The sequence below is a fragment of the Engraulis encrasicolus genome, chromosome 22 (assembly GCF_034702125.1).
Source record: "Engraulis encrasicolus isolate BLACKSEA-1 chromosome 22, IST_EnEncr_1.0, whole genome shotgun sequence".
In the NCBI taxonomy this organism is placed as follows: domain Eukaryota; kingdom Metazoa; phylum Chordata; class Actinopteri; order Clupeiformes; family Engraulidae; genus Engraulis; species Engraulis encrasicolus.
Window position 1 is genome coordinate 49,395,144 of NC_085878.1, and position 17,079 is coordinate 49,412,222.

The 17,079-nt window shown below is 41.9% G+C and overlaps 1 protein-coding gene across 3 annotated transcripts; it reads right to left on the reverse strand.

Moving 5' to 3' along the window:
- Positions 1 to 2,317: 2,317 nt before the first annotated feature.
- ccpg1 (cell cycle progression 1) lies at positions 2,318 to 17,043 on the reverse strand. Of its 3 annotated transcripts, none has more exons than XM_063188526.1 (12): positions 16,936 to 17,040; positions 16,066 to 16,139; positions 15,613 to 15,727; positions 15,258 to 15,343; positions 14,543 to 14,786; positions 11,557 to 11,877; positions 8,657 to 8,769; positions 7,493 to 7,618; positions 6,606 to 6,985; positions 6,179 to 6,377; positions 4,573 to 5,360; positions 2,318 to 4,117 (listed from the first exon to the last, which is right to left on the reverse strand). In XM_063188526.1, exons 2-12 carry the CDS (start codon positions 16,123 to 16,125, stop codon positions 3,931 to 3,933), a joined length of 2,619 nt encoding a protein of 872 aa, XP_063044596.1. In that variant the 5' UTR covers positions 16,126 to 16,139; positions 16,936 to 17,040; the 3' UTR covers positions 2,318 to 3,930. The 3 variants fall into 3 exon arrangements, with proteins under 3 accessions (XP_063044596.1, XP_063044597.1, XP_063044598.1); XM_063188528.1 differs by having other exon boundaries at positions 2,319 to 4,222; positions 16,936 to 17,039; XM_063188527.1 differs by lacking the exon at positions 7,493 to 7,618 and having other exon boundaries at positions 16,936 to 17,043.
- Positions 17,044 to 17,079: the final 36 nt, after the last annotated feature.

A 17,079-nucleotide genomic window follows, 5' to 3' on the forward strand; every position in this document is an offset into this window, starting at 1 on the left:
CCTGCTGATTCAAATCGTGATTGCTAACATGTATTTCCATGACAAGAAAAGCAGAAGGCACTACCACAAAATACATCTTTACATCAACAACCCTGAGGGTATTCACTCTGGTAGTGGGTGAGGGCTTTGTCTGTGTGGTGGTATGTCAGCACAGAGAGCAATGATGATGGCAGAAACCTGAATCGTCTGCTCTACTCTGCTCTCAAAAAACCTCCTTGTGCTTGACATTAGTGTCTTATTCAGTGTGCGAACCTGCTCTCACCCTGAAGTGTTCATTGCCACCATGCCGAAAGTACGGCTGTTTTTTGTATTTCTCATCAAATAATGTGATGCTTCATTTTACTGAGTTCTAGACAAATGTTATGTGTATGTGGCACAGTAATTGAAATATTGTCATCTTGGAAGAAAATAGTGAATTATTATGCATAGCTCATCTTAAAATAGCCTAACGGCAGATGATGGACTGCTAAAAACAAAGGCAACTCCACAACAAGGCACTGTAACTCCAACTCAATCATACTGTGATGTCATCATGACTAACAGGGAAACTTTTTTGGCATAACTTCTATTTTCCCCAATTCGTTGAGGGGTAATGATGATACAGCTCCAGGCCTTTTTATTAGAATACCATGAAAAAGTTGATTTATTTCCATAATTCCATCAATAATGTTAAACTGTCATGGATTGTAGATTCATGGCCCAGTTTTTTAACTATTCCAATCATTATTTTTTTTCTTTTTATATACGTTGGCCTTCCAGCTCAAAAAACCCATGAATTGGGGAATTCGCATTATTAGAATATTGTCATAAAATCACATTTTTCTTCATCAAAATTCGGGTCACACTTAATCAGTTGAAATTTGGTACTTTCTACATAACATGCAATGGTCAATACTTGGTTAGGACATTCTCTGTCTTCATAATGGCCATGATGCATTTAACATTGAAGTCAATGGCAAAAACAGTGCATGGGAGTTATGGAAGCCCAGATATCATTGATGCTTTGCTGTCAGCTGTTCTTGTTTGTTGACCTGGTGCCCCACACTTCACTCTTCAATATACCCTGTAGATTTCCATGCCACGTTTTGGTGTTAACTCATCAGTTTAATTCTAACTCAACAGAAATAAAACCCCATTCATTTTCAATGGGGTTTCATTTCTGGTTATTTAGAATTAAACTGGTGAGTTAGCGCCAAAATGTGGCATGGAAATCTACAGGGTATATTGAAGAGTTAAGTGTGGGGCACCAGGTCAACAAACAAGAACGGCTGACAGCAAAGCATCAAGGATATCTGGGCTTCCATAACTCCCATGCACTGTTTTTGCCATTGACTTCAATGTTAAACGCATCATGGCCATTATGAAGACAGAGAATGTCCTAACCAAGTATTGACCATTGCATGTTATGTAGAAAGTACCAAATTTCAACTGATTTAATGTGACCCGAATTTTGATGAAGAAAAATGTGATTTTATAACAATATTCTAATAATGCGAATTCCCCAATTCATGGGTTTTTTTAGCTGGAAGGCCAACGTACTGTATATAAAAAGAAAAAAATTAATGATTGGAATAGTTAAAAAACTGGGCCATGAATCTACAATCCATGACAGTTTAACATTATTGATGGAATTATGGAAATAAATCAACTTTTTCATGGTATTCTAATAAAAAGGCCTGGAGCTGTATATTACCAACTTTTTTTGTTTAAAGAAGGATAATCCAAGTAAACACAAAATAGTTTCATTTGATTTATCATATTTCGGACAACTGAGTTATGTGTTTCACAGTCGCACAAGTCTGGCTGCTACCAGGCCTTTCAAATCAAGAGATAATTGGAATAGAACCTGTTTGACAATGTGCAGTAGGTCATATCGAACTCATGACATCACACTAAAATCCATCAACAGCCAGGAGTGTAATAAGAGATAATTGATCTGTTTCAGACTTTAAAAGGTTACAAAGTCATTTCTAAACCGTTGGGACATCTGCAAACCATGGTGAGAGCCATTATCCACAAATTGTGTAATGTAGTGGTGAACATTGATAAGAGTGGCTGTCACACTAAAATTACCCCAAGAAGACAATGACTGTGGATCCAAGAGTTCAGAAAGGAACACAGAACAACATCTTACCAATTGGAGGTGTTAAGTTCCAAAGGCCAAAGCCACCTCTGACAAGGAGAGCATCAAGGCTGGTCTCAAATTTGCTAAAAACATATTGACAATGCATGAAAAACTTCTGAGAAAATAGTCTGTGGACAGATGAAACAAAAGTTGAACTTTTTTTTAAGGAGAGCCTCCTGTAACATCTGGTGTGAAATAAACACTGCATTTGATAAAAAGAATGTAGTGTCAAAAGTGAAGCCAAAAACTGGTGGTGGGAGTTTTGTGGTTTGAGGCTGTTTTACTGCCTCGGGACATGGACGACCAGCTAAGATTTGCACGAAGCATGAATTCTGCTCTCTAGAAACAAATCAAATGTAACCATTCATTCGTGTTCATGAATGGAAACCCTCCACTGTAGCTGATTTTAAAACAATTATGCAAAGAAGAATTGGCAAAAAATTCTCCACAGCGATGTGGAGGACTGTTTGCCAGTTCTTGTAAACAACACATGACTAAAATTGTTGCTGCTGGGGGTGGTACAAGTAATGAGGTTGAGGAGGGTAATTACTTTTTCACATGAGGTAATGTAGGTTCAGGTAGTTTTTTCCCTTAATAAATTACATTGACAATTAAAACACGTTTTTGTCTTGACTTGGGAGGTGTCTCTACAGTATGTACCACTTCGATTTCCTTGATCTGAAATGATTCAGAGTGACAAGGATGCAATAAAAGCTAAGAAATAAGGGGGCAAAAACTTTTGCACAGCACTGTATTTGGTATTGCCACTCTGCGCCCTACCACAACTTACAGAGGACAGTCAAAAAAAGGAAAAGAAAACTATATGCACAAATCATACTAATATTGACAAAGAAATTAATCACAATTGTTTGTTTCTTTCCATCAAAGATTTTAATGGAGACTGCTCATTTGTCAAAGTTAACAGCTCAACTGCAAACCAGGAGAAGGGAACGCGCAATATGAGAAGAACATCGTGGAACAACCTGGAATGTTACTCAGTAATTTGGAAAAACAGAAAACCCAATTTAACATTGAGAAAATACCCATCATTTATACTCAATTTAAATTGGGTCAACTGATGAGACCATTACAATCTATGTGGCGATGTAGTAAATATTTAAAAATAATTCAGATTGGTTTGCCATCAGAGGTTCAATAGTTGTCATGGTCTTTTTTGGTCCCATTTTATAGCTAACTGGAATATCATTTTAATATAACTTTAGCAGTATTCTACATAGCAGTCTTAAAGATGCTCATCCAATGAACACAAATTAGGTAAAAGTGCTTTTTCTTGGCATAACATTGACATTATTTGGAAACTACAGCAATTGTGGCTTTATCCAGCAATATGGTTTCTTTTGTAAAATCAAACTTCAGAAATCAGTAAGTACATTGTCAGAGCTAAAGCAGAAAGATTCACAATGTATGGCATGAATTCACAACATTTCTCAAAATGTATGAATGAACGGTTCACTATTCCTACTGTTAATAATTTATGGACAAGTGTTGCATTGTCTGCTCTTTTTCTTTTCTTTTCTTTGTCTTTTTCTTTGTGCGTGAGACAAGAGACGAGGCGAGCTTACAACTGCCATAGCGTTGGCCTAGGTAGCAATAATTGCACTAACGAAAAAAGCAAGGGAACATTCCACTCAAACATTAGAAGTGAAGCGCCACTGTGCAAAATGTACAATTCCGGGAATCATAGCTTGGAAATTAACACACATCCAGAAATACAATAAAAACAAAGCCAAAACAAACAATCATACAGTTTCAGTTTAGACCCATGTGGAGTTATTGTGAACATTCTAATATTTAGGATCGAACGGCATTGGCCCCAGCTCTATTTTGACGTCTGCCATGTGTCTGTCCGGCCGCCCGGCTCTACTCCACTTCCTCTCTCGCTGTGGCCGCGGACGAGCCCGCTGATGCTTGCGCTGGTGCCGGGCCTCCCTGTTTTCTTTTGTCTTAGAATCAGGACCTTCGAGTGGTCGACTGCAAATTTACAAAAAGAAGGTGGGTGTTTACCCCTTTGGGGCCTCTTTCCTTGGGGATCACAGCACTGGTATTTCAACATGCAGACCTTACTGAGTTTCAGACCTAGTGACAAACAACAAAAAAGCAAAACAAAAAGGGACTGCTTATTAGCACCATCATGCATCTGTTAAAAAGCTACGTTACCATGCACTTAATTTAAGTGTCATTCAGTGCATGCAGTTACATGCAAAGAATATTCCCATTTTTAACGGTATGGTGGCAGACAGTATTCAGTTTGCGCTAGTCATATAATCTCTTTATTCATTCTGAATGTGAATGTGTTCTGTTCGCAGAACACTGTTCCATACATCTGAACAGAATATTCCCGCACTTGCTTTAAAGCCAATACTGACAATATTCCGCTCGAATACTACGTGTCTGTAACAGCGCAGAAACATGGAGCAATTCCTTACCTTGGACCGTATCGTTTGGAGTAGGTGTCGCCAAAGAAGTGCTTGTAAACGTAGTCGTCCAGGTCTTCGAAGGTGTCATCGTCATGACTCTGGTACTCGTCTATGTCCTCCAGGTAGTCCTCCACTCCACTTACGAAATCCGTGAAGAGCATCTGATCGTGGATGAACACGCCGTTGTGAAAGAAGTTCTTGATGAATCCCTCCAGCTCGTTCCAGTGGTGAAAGTGGTCCACCTCCTGCTGCAGATAGCTGTGGAGCAACTGCTTGAACTCGTCCGCTCGGATGGGGTCCATGGCTTTGTTGAAGAGGCTCATCGACTCCTGGTAAGCACAGTCAAACACACTCGAGCACCCTTTGGGAACAACTTTGGGACCGGCAGGCCCTGTGGGCCCCGAGTCTTTCTTGGATCCAGCTTTGCGCGTGTTGCGCTGGGACTGGGAGGACGAGGAGTCCATGGTGGATTTTCGAGGGTGGCGATGAAAGGGCTTCTGGGGTTTGCGTTGCCACGAGGCTTCCTCCGAGCTGGAGTCGTCCTTGTGCATCCTGAACGGCTCTTGGTGCTGTGCTTTCCTCTCCTTCCGCTCGTTGAACTTCCGCTCATGACCTGGACGATTCCGGTCGAATATATTTGAGGCGGAGTGCTTGAAGTTACTGAAGGTGGACTTCACGGAGTCTGAAAACTTGCGAAGGTTTTCCTTCACCGCCGCTTTGGCCTTTTTGATCTGCTCCTTGTGATGGTGCACAAACTCCTTGGTGGAGTTCTTCACGGCGTCAAAGGTCTCCTTCACCTTAAAAAGATAGAAGGGAATGCTTCACTGGGTCACTTTTTCAAGGTTAATAAAAACAGGTGCTCATCAAAAACACTTGGCCGTCTAAATAGCCATATCAAAAAACTAGTGCTGGGACTCGATTAAAATTTTTACTCGAATTAATCTATCGGCTTTGGAATTAATTAATTGAATTAATTGCATTTTAAATCACATTTAAATATCTGACTTGAGAACAGTGAAACAGTGAACAGTCACATGGATTTTGAATGATTACAATAAATAAGCTTAATCTAAAATACTCATTTTTAAAAGAAGAGAGAACACTTCTCAATTTCAGTAGGCTGTTCATCATCGGGGGTAATACTGGCCTCCACTGGTCTAATCCAGAACTATGTAGCTATATCATACTGCAATTAATTTTTTTTAATCGCGTTAATTAATTAACCAAATCGAGTGATTAATTAATCGAAATGAACGTGTTAATGTCCCAGCCCTAAAAAAACAAAACAAATTTGAGCCCCTCCTTACTAAAGGTAAAAGTAAAAAAAAAAAACACCACATCATGTAGCCAGACATGTTAACTTTAGCTTTTTGGCCCTACTGTGGCGCTAACGGTAGGGCACTTGTCTACTACGTGGCCGATCCGGGTTCGATTCCGTCCCGAGCCGTTTGCCGACCCTTTCCCCTTCTCTCTCTCCCAACTCGCTTCCTGTCTCTGCCTTCACTGACCTCTCGTTTAAACAAAAATAAAGGCTTGAAAAAAAAAAAAAAAACCTTTAGCTTTTTAACTTAAGTAAGGAGTGCCTCAAAATGTTTATACTGTACGTCTCTTTCACCTTGCCAATGATTCCTTCTTTGGGCAGCTTGGCTTTGGGATGCTGATCCCGCTCCCCCTTGAAGTTCTCCGTCTCCTCCTTGGTCTCCACGTACAGCCTCTCCCACAGGTCTGAGCGCTGCTGCTCGAAGTTCAGCTTCTTCTCCAGCTCCAACAGGCGCGACTGCATCTCCTCGGCCTCCACATCCGCAGGACTCCTCCTGATTAGATTAGATTAGATCAAGAGTCTTTCTTGTCCTATTGGGACACACTGGTTTCACATCAGACAACTCAACTGATCAGGGTTTGTAGATCTTTTGTGACTCATATCTCACATGCAAGTAAATACATGCATAGACACCATTTACATATACAGTACATCCACATACTACAATAGTGGCATTAGCTGTTGTTGTCTCCTACTACAAAAAACATAATTGATGACCCACCTGCTCAGCTCCTCCTTGAGCTTGTCGGTGGCCCTCCTCTCCAGGTCCAGCTCCCCGCGCAGGGCCTGTGCCTCCACCACCAGCCGGTTGCGCTGCTCCCAGATGCTCCTCAGCCGCTGCCTCTCCTCCTCCAGGTGGTCCTTGAGGCGCTGGTTCTCCTGCGCGATGGTCTCGGCCCCGGCGCCGCGATCCTCCAGCTGACGGATCTGGTCCCGGAGGCTGCGCAGCTCGTCCTGCAGGGCAGACAGCGAGGCCTCCTCGCGCTCCAGAGAATTCTTCAGCTGCCGGTTCTCGCGTGCCAGCTGCTCTTGGTCCAGTTCCACGGCGCTGCGATCCTCTTCTGTCTGCCTGAGCTGCTCCACCAGGTCGCTCTTCTGAGCCTGTTTTCAGAGACGTCACACGTGAAGGTTTAGCATGGTGTGGTGCTGTCATTCTTGTGCTGCAGAATGTTGTTGCATCAGTTGTTGTATCAGTGCAGTGATGGGTAACCATGACTTTAGAACGTAGAATGACCTAGAATTTAGAATTCCGCACCTCATATTCCAAATCACTTTGTTCCACAACTATGCACTTCACAAACTAGTTGTTAATTCATCCATCTAGTTAAGGCTAGTGCTAGTAATGTGTTATTTAGAATTAGCTGATTTACATTATGGCTGATTCTGGTACAAGATAGCTGATTTTGAAGTCAGGCTAGGCTACCCATCAATGTGGTACAGGTACAATTGGCACTAACAGACGCGATGTCAAATGACACATTCAAATAGTGGTGAATTTTGTTGCCGCTTCTGTTCCAACCCAAAACAAAATTTCTTTCCATCTCCATTTATTTATTTATTTTATTCGGAACCCGTTAGCCTGACGAAGTGTGAGAGGAGTTCCATTACCTGTAAGTGCTCCTGTTTGAGCCTGAGCTGCTGGTTCTCTTTAGATATCTTATCCATGAGGCCCTTGAGGGACATCATGATGTTACGTTTCTCCTCTAGGTCCTCCCTCAGACTCTCAATCATTCCCTACATGTGGAGACAGCAGCACAACCATCAATACCAGCCCTGCCTACTGCAACCCCAACTCAGAGAAAGATGTCAATTATAGCATTGTGAATTAGCATCAAGCAAAGCCTTGTCTGAGTTGGGGTTGTAGCTGCATGGATTGATAGAAATGGAAAGCTGTGGATAGATGGATGAATGGATAGCTTGATGAATGGATAGATATGAGCAGATCCCAGAGAAAGTTGGAAAATGTAGAAGGTAAAATGTGCAAACTACTTCTGTCAGGCAGAGGTTTGAAGTGATCTACGGTCATATACTAACACTACCACAGCAAACATGCTGCTCAGAACATGCAAATGAATGCACTTTCAGTTTTGTCAACAGAATAGAGGTAGCTTTCTCTTTGAAACAGAGAGCCAACCAGAGAACTAATATGAAGAGAACATTGCTGATGTTGCTGCAATAAGCCATCTATGCTACTAAGATAAAGTGTGTGTTTACCAAAGTAGAAATGTGTTCAGAAAGGAAGAGTCGTGCTCAGAAAGAAAATGAATTGTGTTCAGGAGAGATCGAGGTCAAATATGAAAGCTGAAACAAAGTTCACCCAACAAGGAAGTCAAGAGAAGAAAAGCATGCAGTGCACATCTTCATCTCCAATCATTGTCATAATCGGTCACATGATCTATTGAGCATTAAACATCATAAGATAAGGCTTTCACAATAGCTTTAAACTTACATAGCAAAACAAATCACCATAAAGCAGGCTGTCTACAAGGACTGTTCTTAATTCCACAGAAGTTGATTAAGATATTGCTTTTGTCACAGTTGTTTATACTGCCTTTATGTTCTATGCAAAACCTATTTGTTTCCATGACCCGCTGACTAACATTTTTTCTTCTTTCAGCAACACATGTAGAAGGAATATTACTTAAACCTCATGGTTTTGCCATGAAGACAACATTTGAAAAAGAGTCAAGTCCACACCCTTTTATGTGAAGGTATTGTACTTGTTAACCTTAACATCCATGGATTTGCCAACTTGCTAGCTGGCATACAGACCTTGCTGTCGTCATCCTCAGGTCTCTGGCACTGATGGAGCTCTCTGGTGCCACTGTGTTCATGTACTCGACTCTTCTCCACAATCCTGTGCCTCTCCTGGACCTGCACAGTGCCTGTGGGGTACAGAAACTGACACATGATTCACTGATCCCCCCTCCTTACAGCAATTTGTGTACAAATATGGTTGTGCCCAACAAAATGGCCAGTACACACCAACAGTTGGGTCTCGTGAACCACAAGTCTGTGTCCCTTGTGAAGCGGCAATTTCCTGAAAGAAGTCACCTTCAGCAGTTGGTTTACTGACCATTTTGAAGACTGGCACTTTGTCACTGTCAGCTAATGAAAGTTGGTGTTAGCTGCTGTTGCCGTTTAAAAATGAGAAGTTATTCCCTAGCCGTGTTAGACCCCATATTGAATATCCGACAGTGACATTTGTCTACTGCCTATGTGGATCGAGTGCGGCCAGGCAAGAGAAAATTACTTAAAAACATTCAAATGGTTGAATATGGAACGAACACACAAAACGCTGTGCAATAAAAGATGACAGACAGACACATGCACCACAACTTAACATGAACTCAACTTCCCCTCAAGGTGTGGTCTTGTTCTTATGGGTTGGGCAAAACAAAGATTCCATGCCAGAGAAAACATAACCAAGACACAGATTTGGTGAAATCTGTGTGTCTATGTGAAAACGCCGGAGGGTTAGTACTTGTCTTATCCATCTAGAGCAGCCCGTCATCCCTCTAGTCCATACCTTCAAAATTACCTAGAAAGAAAAATCAGGGCCACTTCAAAACATTGCAGGCTGACTATATAAAAGTTTGCTTGGTGACGTTTATACAAAATGTGTTAGCATATGAAGCAGGGGCATGGCCACAAATTTTGTACCCTATGTACAATTGGCTCCAATGGACCACCCCCTTAGCCATATACGTATCTTCATACATCGGACTGTGTGTGGGACCCCTACATACATGGGGCCCTGGTCACACCCCTGATATGTGAAGATTTGCTTTTCTGCATTTTTCATCTGATTTTACAACAGTCTTCGCATATTAACAATGTGTATTCCACAAAGCAGCTGTAACTTGATAGCGAGCTTCTATACTTTGCTCTCACATGCCATAAACCAGGGGTGCCCAACCTTTTTTTAACCGAGATCTGCTTTTGAAGTTGATGGTCGGCGGTGATCTACCAAGTCAAATTTAAGGATGTCGGTGTGAAAGTTTAAGAACACCATTTATTAATCACCATTATTATGAACAAAATGTTTTTTAGTAGGCTATGGCCGTATCTTTTCAGTGTGTTTTTAAAGTGTGTTGAATAGCCTATGTTTACAAAGCAATGCAGCACTGATAGTATGCAGACATAATTTCAGTCCAAGTCCTAAACAACTGAAACAATTTTAAAATGATCAACATTTGGTATATAAAAGGCATATGTAGGCAAATAAAATAAATAATAATCTAAAATATGATGAAGTATTCTCAAATGCCTTCAGTTGTACAAATTAAAAAGGGCTCAGAAATTCAGAGAGAGACACAGAGAGAACTCATTGGATTGGTTAACACCCTGTTAAGAGTGACTTCTTCTATGAAGGTTTTTTTCAGCTCTCTGGGATAGTAGGCTTTCTATTGTGAGTTTGGCCAATCGTTTTTTCCACAACTGGAGCAAGGAACAGCACAAATTGAAGTGAATTCCATATATGTCAACTAACATTTCCCTTACAGTTAGCGATGATGCATGCGATTAGCGATTTGGACGAAGATCCTCGCATCTCGCCGCGTCATAACGCATCGTTGCGCACATGTTCTGTTACTCACCCGATGTTACATGTTTGCACACATGAACCAACTGCAATACCCTCACAGTCACTTCCTAATGCTTTCCCCTCATTCTATTTTACCCTGGAAGTAATTATCTAACCAATACTGTACCAGCAGCTTGCTACATAGCCTACTTTTAAAAGACAGTAGTTTTCCCTTTACATTATACGTCTCGCGATCGACTGCCACTCCCCCCGAGATCGACTGGTAGCTTGCGATCGACTGGTTGGGCACCCCTGCCATAAACTATTTCAGGTCATACAGTAGGTCTTTCAGTGTCCCCTTTTCCGTCTAGCTGCAGTAGAGGGGTGATGCACATTGATGACCTTTTTAAAAGTGAAATGTAAATCCAGCTCATTACAGTCACACTACAAGATAAAATATTAGAGTCTCAATCGCCTGTACGTGCCGTGGCAAATCGAGACTCATGCCAATGTGTGCTGTCAATTAAACTCTTGACACAAGGCCGGTGTTATGAATTTGCTATTACCAGAATGGCACTGACCAAGTTGTAACACTAATCAAGTTGTGCTGAAGGGCTCTGCCTAATGTCATGGTACTCTTATGTAGTACTGTGGGGGTCAAGTCTTTTCAACAACTATTACAACTTTCCATTGGCAGAACTAGGACAAAAAGCATGAATTAATTCCATGCCTGAAATCATGACATTTCAACGTTATTATGACTGTGCCTAGACAATATTAACTGTAGCTTACAGTCCCAAGCCTGTTTTCAGGCGCCATGCCTGAGACCTTTCAACCCTGCAGAACAGTGGCCTTAGTTACATGGGACATTTAATTCTGAATTAATTCAATTTAATTCCAAATAAAACTTAAATTCCGCTTTGAAAACATCACACAAACACTTCACAATTCGGAATTAAATGAAAGTGCACAAAACTCTACGGAAGTTTTTATTATTTTTATTTGATTTTATTATTAATTATTAATTCAGAACTAATCAATTCCAAATCATTCATTAGAATGTAAAAACATCATGTAAACGTAGGTGGCGTGCATTATGAGACTAAGAGGAAAAAAAACCCAGAAACCCAGTTGAAGCTGCACTCACCATAGAAGTGTCCAAAGCCCATGCTGACGGCCACCACCAGAGCCAGCAGGATGCACTTGTTCAGGGTGCCGCTGCCGTGGCCCTGTGCTGGCCTGGCTCCGGCTCCAGCCCGGGGGTCCTGTGGCTCCTGCCTCTCCCTAACCACCTCCTCCTGCGGTGGCTGCTGCTGCTGCTGCGTGTCCTCTGGCGAGGATCCCGTGGTGCTCCTCCGCACCCTGCGTCTCCTCACCGGGCTGGCCTCCTCCTCCCCCACCTCCTCATCACTACTGCTGCTGCTGCTCGCCTCCCTCACATTCACTACGGGCTGCTCCAGGGGGAACACTGTGGTGACGTGGAGGACACACAGAGAAATGCATGGAGGATACAATTACATACACACATGTTAACAAAGGAACACACGTAAGGAGGACACACACAGACATGTAGAGGATATATGTACACACACATAAACACGACTCTCTCCCTCTTTCTCACACACAGTATGTAACACAATTGGCATACTGTATATGCACACTAGGAACCACACATACAAAGACAGAAAAATACACACATACCTACGCACACACATACAACATCCAACAAAATGCATGCATACACATGTGAACAACAAAACACACACGACAACACACACAAGCAACAAAAAATACACATACACAAACAAACAAACACACGTGTAGTGGTCATCCCCTCATGACCACAATAATAAAATTAGATTTAGATTATCGTGACTAAATGACTTAACGGTTGGCTTCTTCCCAAGACTACAGTACATGAAGCTTGGCTCGAAGAAAGTTCACCCCGAGGGTGCTTTTCTTTCCAAACAAACAACCACATCTTCTCTAGGAGATTTGTTTTTCTTTCACATCAATTTCTCTTACATTCTCAACATGGGCAAACAGTTTGAAAGCAAAACAAACCAACCTATCGCTTTAAAGCCATGCTGACAGTATGTGTATGCGGTTATTTCACTTCCACGTCTTGAAGTGACAGGACTTATCTCAGGGTAAGACTCTTGTTTACCTTGCCCAAATAACATTCTGTCACCATATTTAAAGCTACGAAAAAATAATAGCGACATAACAAATGTCATGCCACTCATAAGCTTAGGCACAGTGTTAGGTGTTGAGTGGCAGTACCAGATTACAGAAGTTATTGTCTGCATTCGCAACAGCCTTAAAAAATAGCCCTATTACGCATGCTTTGAAGTCTAGGTTTGTACACATGTACACACGTACACACGTACACATACAAACACACACGAACCAACCCATAGGTGTACAACACACACATTCACTGGTGTTCAGTTATGATGCTAGAAGCTCATGATGGTGCTTGTTAGGGCTTCAGTCAGTAACTCCACTAAAAGCAGATAAACAAACAGAGCAGCAGCCCGTGCAGTGTACAGGGAGCCACCTGAGAATGAACATCCAGCAGCCAGCTGCCTCCTCACGCGACAAGCAAACTCCCACAGACCCTCAGGGAGTCTCCTCCATTGGCTCATCACCCTACCTGCTTTCACAATGTGGACCAATCAGAATACAGCATCCTACTTGCTAAAACATGTGGACAAATACGAAACAAGGAAGTGTTTTGTTTTTTTCTGTTTCTCCCCCTTACACAAACTAAGCACACAAAACCCATCATCAACATCACATTTAAGATACAGCAGATGTCAAATCTGGCATCAGCTAAGCTGTGCAGAGCACGATCAACAACAGGGCAGAGAATTGTTGACACTGCTGAAATTTATAACCGTAGCAGTTTTCAAGGCACTGTGTCTAAAATGAAGTCAAGGATGTAGAGTATTCAAAACATACAGTAAGCCATTTCAGATGCCTGTGGCCTATAAGCAGGAAGTCTCCGTGGGTGTGGATTCAAATGTAATTTTAGACATAAATGCCATGTTTGTCAGCTGCGGCCATTTCCCCTCCGTGTCTCCCTCTGTGCCACTATACAGTATTGTCCAAATGGGGGGAGCACGGCTAATTGGGTTAATCCAGCCGGGATACACTAAATAAAGCCATGCTTGGATTTTCATTACTCAGCTGTGATTGAAAAAACTCTGTGTTTGTGTCGGTGTTTGTTGTGGTTGATGTTTAATTCCGGTTAAAAGCAGTGACGCAGCATAGGAAACGCTGCATATGCTGTGCAAATCGGTTTAAACCTATTAATCAAGGTATTTACAAAGTCATGACTCCTCCAGCATCCTCAATGTAAATAAAGTAAGTTTCTCATTCAATCTTGGCCTTTTGTCATTTTGTAATACAATATAATATAATATAATATAATATAATATAATATAATATAATATAATATAACAATATAGTATAATACCGGTACTAGTATAATGAAGTTTCTCTGTGACCGACTCCATCCCTGTTTCAAAGTGGTCAAAGTGGCTTTCATCAGGAATCCAAGGCAGGATAGGATGACTTCAATTTCTTACAGCACAGTATTATGATATGCTTTAGAATAATCTAACAAAACAGTCTCCCATACCATCCAGCATTACCATTACATTTCCCTCCCAATCCCATGACAGTAGTCATAACAGTAATTGCTTGCTAGGCAGAATGTATTCAGACGGCCACAGGGGGTGTGAAATGGCTGAACACTTGGGGAACGTTGCTTTAAGTTTAATGCATTTCACACTGCATTGGTGCCCACCTTGATTTAAACCTGGATAGTGTTGCGATAACCTGGTTCAGTAGCAATCCAGGTCAAGTTAACCATAAGGTAGTGGTATATCACCACCACGTTTACAACCCTGCTGTAGCCGTATACATGGGTTGACCATTTGTAAACAATCCCTGGCTGCGCGACCCTGGCTGCGCACTGCTCATTCTCTGATTGTTGGAAACGGCTGTTGGTCAAAAGACGAGGTCACGTGGTTGGCTGCTTAGCATCTTGCCCCTCCTCACAACACAAATGTTTGTAAACAAAAAAAAAACCTATGTATACATAAAGAGCAGCCTGGGAGACTCACCCGTTTCAGGTGCACTGAAGGTGTATTGGCTACTGGAGGAGGTTCCCATGTACAGATCTTCACTCTCCGCTGCTGCCTCTTCATCACGACCCTCGTCATCGTCGTCATCATCATCATCATCCTCCCCATCACCCTCCGCAGCTGCCCGCTCCTCCCGGGACGAGTCTCCCAGGGTGACGATGTCGGAGTGGTCGCTGGAGGAGCACAGGGTCACATGCTCATCTGCCACCTCCTCCACCCCCACCTGGCCAGGAGATAAGTCACCAACATCACCACTATTACTAACAAGGAAAGTCACCAGAGCATCTCAGACAGGGCTGCTCGATTATGACAAAAATCAATATCACGATTATTTCAGTCAATATTGATATCACGATATTTTTAGTCTTAGATGCTGTTGCTTTTATTTGGGGCAGTGTCTTTCACTATGGCACTGTGTCGAGTAATATCTGTGCAGTTAATAGAGGCTATTCTTCAAGAGAAAGCAACACGCACCAGGGAAAACTTTTGAAGTGTCGGTTTGCGGGGTGCATGCTTTAAGGAAGAAAGATACTGCACACTCTTTCCCGATGCCGGATTGGATTTACGTATTCATTGTTTGTTTGACTACATCCAGCAGCATCTGTGCTGTATGTGTGCAGTATCTTTCTTCCTTGAACTAGTTATTATTGGGTTTTCTGTTACAATGATGTACAACTTTATTCATCAGTCCCACCTCGGAGACGGAGTGTAGCTCTCCAAAGGATTCTGTTTTCAGAGTGGCGTCCAGAGATGAGTCACCAAGCTCCTCTGTGGCCTCGGCTTTACAAGAGCCAAAACAAAAGGAAAATGTAATGAACATCAGCTTCACAACAACAGCCAAGTCAAACAGCTACAAAACTCTTCCATTGCTCTGTGAATTCAATCTTGAGGAGAGAGCATTTCCACAACACTTGTAACACTTATTTTTTTCCCCCTTATAGTGAATCACTGCACCTATAATAATTAAGGACAACTCGACCAACTGGACATTCCAGTATTTCCAGACACTGAGAAAAATCTCTGACAGCCAAGTAAACAGTCCGACGTACCAGAGACAGAAGCTGACGGGTCCAGAAGGTCTGTGCCCAAGGCAGGGTCGCTCCTGCAGCCCTCAGCCTCCTGTTCCAGTGCATTCTCGGGACCGAGAGTCTCGATGTCTGAGCCCTTGAATGTGACAAGCTAGTTACACTTGGCGCTCTGGTTTTGTTTTCATTTTTGCACAGTTTAACACTGTGTTGTTACAACAAACAAGATGTTATTACCAAAAACACAATGGCTAGAATCATTGTATCAAAGAGTATGCCTATTTTACCTTAAGAGAAATGCATGGAATGCAAATAACAAATGCAACCATTCTTCTATAGGTTTAAATAAAAAAGACTATACCGTATCAGTATCACCCAGTATAATGTTTGCTTATGTCAACAGTAAATAATTGGACTGGACTTGTATGTTTACGTGGGATTTTCAAATGGCTGACTCTCTGATTTGCACCTACTTACCTCATTGCTTATGATTGTCCATCCACAGGAGGACTCTGTGTCACTTGAGCTTTCTGACATTTCAACACAACTACCTGAAGGAAGGAAAATATAAACTAATCTATTAAATCCAAGACGACTGTCTCCATATCAGATTAATGTCTGAGTGACTGGAACCTTTAAGTAGATTCTCGTGATTATGTTTGGACAACATGTTTGCCCAGTCTGATCTGCCTAGGTCACACTGACATGAGTTTGTTGAATGATTACTGCAATGCCAGTTGAAAATCTGAGATTAATCACTCTTCTTTGAGACTGTGTTTGATGTCACCTGGTTTTATTTTTTGCAAATTGCATACTTATGGGGCCTAATTACATCATACACCACGAAACTTGCTGACGGACCCTGAAAGGGTCGAGCCACAGGCTATATTGTTGGCATTTATTGAAAATGTGTACTGTCAATAGTGTTGAAAACGCTTGAGTGGATGAGGTAGCTGCACTGCGCTGGAGGACATGAGCAAACAACAGCAACCGCAAATGCTTAGCTATTGCTAGCGGAAAGGAAATGCGAGCAGCCGAGGACGTTTTACATTTTACAAAGTTCGCCGTGTTCCCTTCCATAAATACAGATGTGACATCTATGACAGTCCATGAATATCCTATGTGCAATGCTTAGGCTATTCTACACATCATTATAATGATATGCCGATATCCACAATGTGAACATATGTCACCAGAGCATCGAATAGAGCAAAGAATGTCATTGGCTATCGTTAGCTAGCTTAACCAAGGCTTTATTTTGCAATTAAACAAGAACATAAGTCACAAATAGAGCAATATAATGCTGCAAATATATGGCACTTTGAAGAAATGCATCAACATAGTTACCTGTTAAAAGTGTCCTAATCCAGTGTACGATTCAAATAGGCTGATGAAACTACAACCCAACTGCGCCCTCTCACAAGCCTACTCCAACATCTATAACAACAAAAACATCAAGACCACGGGCGCTAGAAGAAGAGGGGAGGAGAG